This window comes from Corapipo altera, unplaced genomic scaffold (assembly GCF_003945725.1).
Source record: "Corapipo altera isolate COAL_440 unplaced genomic scaffold, ASM394572v1 318, whole genome shotgun sequence".
Classification (NCBI taxonomy): domain Eukaryota; kingdom Metazoa; phylum Chordata; class Aves; order Passeriformes; family Pipridae; genus Corapipo; species Corapipo altera.
Genome location: NW_020885115.1, coordinates 83,112 through 90,541, shown reverse-complemented (window position 1 = coordinate 90,541; position 7,430 = coordinate 83,112). Strand labels below are relative to the sequence as shown.

At 70.5% G+C, this 7,430-nt stretch overlaps 1 protein-coding gene across 2 annotated transcripts in view; it reads right to left on the bottom strand.

Annotated features, from left to right (window-relative positions):
* ATG9B (autophagy related 9B) overlaps positions 1-7,180 on the bottom strand; it is an 8,253-nt gene extending 1,073 nt beyond the window's left edge. Inside the window, exons 1-12 of one of the 2 annotated variants that reach the window (XM_027669907.1) lie at positions 7,084-7,180; positions 5,364-5,527; positions 5,101-5,144; positions 4,912-4,976; positions 4,675-4,833; positions 4,123-4,264; positions 2,878-3,626; positions 2,616-2,769; positions 1,961-2,140; positions 1,525-1,770; positions 1,247-1,455; positions 576-678 (exon numbers count right to left, since the gene is read on the bottom strand). In XM_027669907.1, coding sequence (XP_027525708.1) covers positions 576-678; positions 1,247-1,455; positions 1,525-1,770; positions 1,961-2,140; positions 2,616-2,769; positions 2,878-3,626; positions 4,123-4,264; positions 4,675-4,833; positions 4,912-4,976; positions 5,101-5,144; positions 5,364-5,499 — 2,187 coding nt within the window. In that variant the 5' untranslated portion in view covers positions 5,500-5,527; positions 7,084-7,180. The remainder of the gene's footprint in view (positions 1-575; positions 679-1,246; positions 1,456-1,524; positions 1,771-1,960; positions 2,141-2,615; positions 2,770-2,877; positions 3,627-4,122; positions 4,265-4,674; positions 4,834-4,911; positions 4,977-5,100; positions 5,145-5,363; positions 5,528-7,083) is intronic. The other variant, XM_027669905.1, reaches the window with a different exon arrangement.
* Between the last annotated feature and the right edge of the window lie 250 nt (positions 7,181-7,430).

The window sequence follows — 7,430 nt, the reverse complement described above, 5'->3', positions numbered from 1 at the left end:
CAGAACAGCACTGTTCCCCCATGTTGGTGGTCAGAGTCCCCCCAGTACTGATGATCTGAGCCCCCCAGAACAGCACTGTTCCCCCATGTAGGTGGTCAGAGTCCCCCCAGCATTGATGCTCTGAGCCCCCCACCATAGCAGAGCCCCCCATACCGGTGCTCTGAGCCCCCCCACCGTATTGGTACTCAGGGCCCCTCCATGACAAGCTGCCTCCCCATGGGGCAGTAGGGAAGGGGTCCCCCAGCCCATGACACCCCTGGCCACTGAAGGGGTGGCAGAAGGGGGACATGGGTGACACTGGCCACGGGGCCTCGTTCCCAGTGCCCCATCTGGCAGTGGCTTTGGGGTTCCCGGCCAAAAACGGGGGGGAAGGGTGTAACCCCATGGGGCAATGTGAGGGGGCAGCCTGGAACAGGGCTGGGGACAAGGAGTGGGGGACAGGGACAAGGGATGAAGGAAAAGGGACATGGGACAGGTGCCAGGGCCAGGCAGGACCCCCCGGGGATGAGGGCAGAGCAGCCGGACAGTGACACTTGGGTGGGCAGGGGGACCCCGGGGGACCCCGGGGGACACACCTGGTGCAGGTAGATGGCGTGGAGGCTCATCTCGGCCGAGGCCACCTCAGCCAGCAGCGCCGAGCGGCTCAGGCTGCGCAGCCGCGACTCGCTCAGCGCCGGCCTGGGGGCCACGGGGGGGCGATGTGACACCCCCACCACGACATCCCTCTTCACCACGACACCCCCGAACCGTTGTGACAGCCCCCTCCCTACCACGAAACTCCCCTGGGCCTCGACAGGTATGACCCACCACAACACTCCTCCCTGCCACCCCCTCCCCGCCGTGACACCCCCTCCCCACCGTGACACCCCCGAGTCACTGTGACACCACTCCCTGCCGTGAAAGCCCCTCCACGATACCCTCTCCCCCCGACGACACCCCTGAGCCGTGACACCCACCCTGCCACGACACCCCCTGTGACATCTCTGAGCCACCGCGACGCCCCGTCCCCACGGAGACAGCCCCTCCCCTCCTCGTCATGACGCCCCTTTCCACCACGACCCCCCGTCCCCACCACAACACACCCTCCCTGCCGTGACACCCCCTTCTTGACGCCTCCTCCCCCCCGTGATGCCCCCTCTTCATCACGACACTCTTCCCCTCCGTGACACCCCTTCCCCACCGTGACCCCCCTCCCTGCCGCCACACTCCTCCCCAAAGCCCCCTCCCCACGCCCTCCCGTCCCCACCTCTCCTCGGGGCTCAGGTGCTCTCCGGGGCTGTCGGGGGCTCCGCGCCCCTGCCCGGGCAGGGGTGTGCCCGGGGGGGTCCCCAGAGGGGTCCGCAGGGACGCCAGCAGGCTGGCGGTGGCGCTGGCCGTGCTGCAGGGCTGCCCGAAGCGGGGGTCCCGGGCCACCAGCCCGCTGGCCATCAGGACACTGGCCACCAACCCCTCGGGCTGCGGGGACACGCGTCAGGGGGGGGACCCCAAAACACCCCGCAGCCCCCCCAGCCCGCCCCCACTCACCGCCAGGGCCGAGTCCTCGGAAAGGAGGGACGCGGCCAGCGGCCCCTCGGCCAGCAGGGGCCGGGCGGGTGGCGCGGTGGCCGCGTCGCGGGTCACCTGAGCGTGCAGGTGGCCGAGGAAGCGGCGGGCGGGCGGCGGCGGCCGCCACCGCGGGTTGCTCAGGGCGAAGCGCATCAGCGACAGCTCCGTCTTCCCGTGCTCCGCCTGGCGCTCCGGGGGGGCCTCCGTGTGACCCCCCGATAGCCACTGCGGGGACAGGGACGTGGGACACCCCGACACGGGACCCCTCACCCCAACCGCCCACTACGGGGGTCCTCTGTGTGCCCCCCAGGCACCCACTGCAGAGACAGGGACACGCGACACCCCGACACGAGTCCCTCTGCCGCGGGACCCCCCACCCCCGTCCTCCCCCGCCCCGGGTCCCCCCGGGCCCCACCTGGGGGTTGCCGTGGTGCCGCACGTCCAGCTGCGCGAAGGAGCAGATGTCGCCCACCCCGGCCACCTCCACCGTGAAGTTGCGGAAGAAATCCACGATGTCGAGGGCGCGGGGGGGGAACGCGAAGATGAGGATCAGGGGGGTCACGAGGGGGCTCAGCAGCTCCTCCAGGATGAAAACCTGTGTGGGGGACAGGGGAGTCGAGGGGGTCCCAGCAAGGGGGTTCCAGGGTGGGAGGTCCAGGGTGGGGATCCCACAGAGTCAATCTCAGAGAGGGCAATCGTGACCCACTGGGGAGGGGGGTCTCGGGTGCAAGAGGTCTTAGGGGAGTGGGTCCCGGGGTGGGGGTACTGGAGATGGGGTGTCCTCGGGTGGGAGGGTCCCTGGGTTAAGGGGTCCCAGGGTGGGGGATTCCCAGGCATGGGGGTCCTGGGATGGGGAATCTTGGGGCAGGAGTGTCCTGGCATGGGAGATCCCAGGGTGGGGGGGTTCTTGGAAAGGGAGCTCCCAGTCTGTGGGTGTCCTGGGGATGCGGGGTCCCAGGGTGGGGGATCCTGGGACAGGGAGCTCCCGGTCTGTGGGGTCCTGGGGGAGGGGAGTGGTAGAGAGGAGGGTCTAGGGAGGAGGGTCCCGTGGCAGGGGGGGCTGCACCCACCGCCTTGTACTGGAAGAGCTGTGCCATCTCCGCGCGCGTCTCGGCGCGGCCGGCGCGGCCCTGCCAGTGCTCGGGCAGGTAATGGACGTGCGCCAGGACCCGCTGCAGCAGCTGCTCGGGGCACCACACCGAGTGCTCGTCAGGGATGAAGGACCTGGTGGTGACAGGTGGGGTCTCACCTGAGCCCCCCCGCCCACCCGGCACGGCACCGAGCGGCACAGAGCCCTGCACGCCCACCGCGATCGCCAGTCCCAGCACCCACCTGGCCACGGTGACCACCAGCCCCAGCAGCGTGATGGCCGTCAGGATGTGCTGCACCGTCAGCACGTCCTCGTCGTACACGGTGAGGACGATGAGCACGGCCAGCACGGAGCCGGCGAAGAAGCCGACGTGCCGGGCCAGCACGGCCAGCAGCGGGCTGCTGAACGAGTCCATGTACTTGGTGGCCGGCGCGTGGCCGCGGCTCAGCCGCGCCTGCAGCTCGTGGCCCAGCTCGTTGAAGTGGCGCAGGTAGTGGCGGGCGTAGAGCGACCAGCGGCGCGCGCCCAGGCTGCCCGGCGCTCGCTTCAGCCCCTCGGCGTAGCTGAAGAAGGCGAGGAGCAGGCGCCAGCCCAGCACGCAGGGGCACAGCGCCAGGTTGGCCACCCCCAGCAGCACGGCCGCCCGCGCCAGTCCCCGCGCCAGCGCCCGCCGCGCCCCCGCCCGCTTCACCTGCGGCCGCAGGCTCCAGGTGTTCTGGAAGAGCGCGGCCGGGCCCCGGAACAGCAGCAGCTCCAGGTTGAACTGGAGGCCGCGCGTGAGGAAGACGACGGGGCCGAGCAGCGGGAGGTGGAAGCGCACGGGCAGCAGGGACTTGTTGACCATGGCCACGGTGTAGTTGCGGAAGCGCAGGATGCGGTGGTGGATGTCGAGCTCCGTCAGCTCCCGGCGGGGCACACACAGGGGCTGGCGCCGCTGCAGCGCCAGCAGCCGGGCCTGCACCGACTGCCAGCTGTGGTTACACAGCTCATCCTGGGACAATGACAAGGACGTTGGCACTGGCGTGGCACGGCGTGGTACAGCATGGCACGGCGTGGCTCAGCATCGCCTGCCAGCTGTGGTTGCACAGCTCCTCCACTGACAGTGGCAGTGATTGGCACTGGCGCTCCATGGCACAGCTCAGCACAGCACAGCAGCACGTGGCACTGCTCAGCACTGTGCAGCACAGCATGGCACAGCTCAGCACCGTGTGATACAGCTCAGCACGGCACAGCCCAGGACCACACAGCACCGGCGTGGTTCAGCATGACATGGCACATCTCAGGACCACGTGTCAATGGCACGGCTCAGCACCACATGGCACGGCTCAGCATGGCACAGCCAGCACCATACAGCATGGCATGGCACGGCTCAGTATGGCATGACATGGCTCAGCCCGGCACAGTTCAGTGCCACGTGTCACCACATGGCACAGTCCTGACCCCAGCCCATCCCCAGCCCTCCCCAGCCCCTCCAGCCCCCCACTCACAGCGGGGATGCCGAGCGCTCGGATGTAGAAGCTCCGGATCTCCCAGTAGCCCACGAGGCGCCGGAGTGCCGTGACCAGGCGGCACAGCCAGACCATGCCCGCCAGCACCAGCAGGAACAGCAGCCACCCACTGCCACGGAGCCTGTGGGGACACAGATGTCACCAGTGCCACCAGGGCCCCCCATGGCCACCTGCTGCCATAGAGCCTGCAGGGACACAGGTGTCACCAGTGCCACCAACTCCCCCATGGTCACCTGCTGCCAGGGAGTCTTTGGGGACACGTGTGTCACCAGTGCCACTGGGACCCCCCCACGTTCATGCCAGCAGGCCCAGCAGCCACCTGCTGCCACAGAGCTTGCTAGGGGCACACATCACCCACAGCCCGGGACCCGACTGGGCCACACCAGCGGCACTGAGACCCCCACGTGGCCACGCCACCAATGCCAGCAGGGACAGCAGCCACCCGCTGGCACACGTGTCACCTGCAGTGCTAGGACCCCACGTGTCACCCACAGCACCGGGCCCTGCCCAGCCCCCCGTGTCCCTGCCCACCTGCGGGCGCACTGCGGGGCGGGCAGCACGGCGTCGGGCAGCGTCACCTTGGTGTGCTCGGGGACGTGGCTCTGGTTCAGGGGGCGGGTGGCAAACAGGACGTCGTAGTCGACGCAGCACAGCAGGAACGTGCTGAAGGTGACGACGAACAGGAACTGCCTGGGGGGCAGAGGGGTCAGCGAGATCCTCGTGTCAGGTCCACGTGGCACCGTGTGCTGGCAACGAGGTGTCACTTACACCAGCTCCAGGACATCCGAGAGCACGACGCAGGCGAAGCCGTTCCTCTGGTGGAAATGGTAGATGTAGGGGGGGTTAAGGAACCTGTGAGGGTGTGACAGACCCCACTGTGCCATTCCCCCATTCTCGGGGTCCTCCCATGTCCCTCCATGTTCCCCCACAGTGCCACCAAGGGCTGTGCCAGGATATTTTGGTGAAGAAACTGTCCAGGTCCTTGATGTGGTGCCACGAGTCTGTGGGGGGAAACACATGGGGGGTCAGGTGGGAATGGGGTATGGACCCCCCAGCCTGAGACCCCCACCTTGGGAGCCATGGTTGGGACTGCCCCGAGACCCACAACCCCCACCTGGGACCCACAAACCTCCTCACCTGGGACTCATAACCCCCCCCACCTGGGACCCCCAGACAGCCCACGGGGACCCCTGGATCCCCTGCTGGGTGGCGCCCGGTACCTGTTGGCCCCTCCGTGACGTGCAGCAGCAGCTCCTCCTCATCCTCGCCCGGGGGCGAGTCCTCCTCGCAGTCCTCCAGCCGCTGGTATTCCCGGTATTCCGGGTACTCCGGGTCCTTCTCTCCCTGCTCTGCCATCACCTGCGGGGACACCTGTCGGCACCGGCTGCCGCGGTGGGGCGGCCGTGGGGCAGGTTTGGGGACCGGAAATGCCGCTGAGGTCCCGCAGCGTCACCGGCATGCCCCAAATTCGGGTGGCCTGAGCTGGCCCCGGCCTCGGGCAGGTGACACTACGGGTGACACCGCAGGTGCCACTAACCTGTCCTGTCCCACCGGCTGAACCAGTGTCAGGGCCTGCCATGACCCCGCGGGGTCCCCCGGGACAGACCCCCCCTGCCCAGCCCGAGGGACCCCAATTGACCCCCCATGCTGTGCTGCCCCCCGCAGTCCGCGTGGGGGGAGCCCCCTCCCCATGGACCCCGCACCCACAGCCCCCATATCCCTCATCTCCATAGACTCCCTCTCCACGGTCCCCTGTACCCACAGACCCCCACCCCACAGACCCCCTTTCAGTGCCAAGGGGCAGCAGCCGGGAGCGGGACCAGCTCAGAGCCAGCCCTCTGTCCCAGTGGCCTCTCAATGCCCTGGGGACCCCCTGCCCGGGAGAGGACGGGACTCCCCGCTGGGGCAGGGCAGGACCCCACACCCTCGGGACAGGACCACTCCCCAGAGCAGGGGAACCCCCAGCCCCCAAGGGGAGGACAGGACTCCAAACCCTTGGAGGGGACCGTCACCCCCTGGTGACCCCCTCCCCTCGGCACAGGATGGGACCCCCACCCCTGGAGCAAGACAGGACCCCCAACCGCGGAGCACGACGGGACCCCCCCGGCCCCCCATCCATTACCGCCGGCCCCGCAGCCCCGCGCGTCACCTCCGTCCCCCGCGGTGGCCGCAGCCGGTGTCCGGCCAGGCCGGTGTCCGCAGGTGACACCGTCCGGCCCCTCCTGCCCGGGGTGACTCACGGCGCGGGGCCGGTACGGCGGGAGGGACGCGACCCCCGCCTGTGCAACACCCCCCTGGGGACAGCGGCCGCGTCCCCCGGGATCGGGTGTCCCGGCGGGTGACACCGGCACGGCCCGTCCCTGCCCCGCACCGGACGGCCAAAAATACCCGCGGGGCCCGAAAATAGCCCGAGACTGTAAACAGTGGGGGGGCAGGGGAGACCCCCGGGCGGGGGCCGGGCAGCCGGGACCCCCCCGGTGTCAGGGGACACAGCGCAGGGGACACGGCACCCGGGGGACACGGCGGCCCCAGGCAATGGCCCCGGTGACCCTACCAGGACACAGTTCTGTCCTCGCAGCGGCACCTCGTCCCACGGGGACCCCTGCGACCCGCGCGGGGACACAGCAGGGTCACGGCCCCACGGTGACACCCCCACGGTGACACCCCCACGGTGACACCCCCACGGTGACACGTGACCCAAAGGTGACACACGGCTGCCCCCTGGGGAAAAGGGCGCGGCCCGCCGGTGACCCCCGGGAGTGACCCGGACCCCTGGGCTCACACGTGGGGATTCGGGCACCGCCACATCTGCCCCGGTGTCCTCCGGTCCCCCGGCGTGGGGACCCCGGGAAGGAGGGGGGGTTTCCCCGCCCCGGGGACAGCGGGGCTCTGCCACCCCCCGTCCCCCCGTCCCCGTCCAGTGTCCGCGTCCCGCCTCACCTGGTGGCCGCTCGGTGCTGGCTCGGTCCCCGCCGTGCCCGCCGCTGTCCCTGCCGCTGCCGGGCGCTCACGGGGCCCCGCGCCCGCCCCGGGTCCCGCCGCCGGCCATGGCCGCACCGGCAGCGGCCCCGGGGGGCGGAGGGGCGTCCCGGCGGGGGTCCCGGTGCGGGTCCGGGGGGTCCGGAGGCGGCCCCGAGGAGGGCGGGGGTGCAGGGACCAGGAGCTGGAGGGCTCGGGGTGCGGAGCCCGGGGAAGGGCCCGAGGGGCTGGCGCGGGGCCGGTGCTGGTGGGGCCGGCGCAGGGCCCGGGCCGCGGTGTTTGGGGCTCCGCCCGCCCGGGGCCACCCC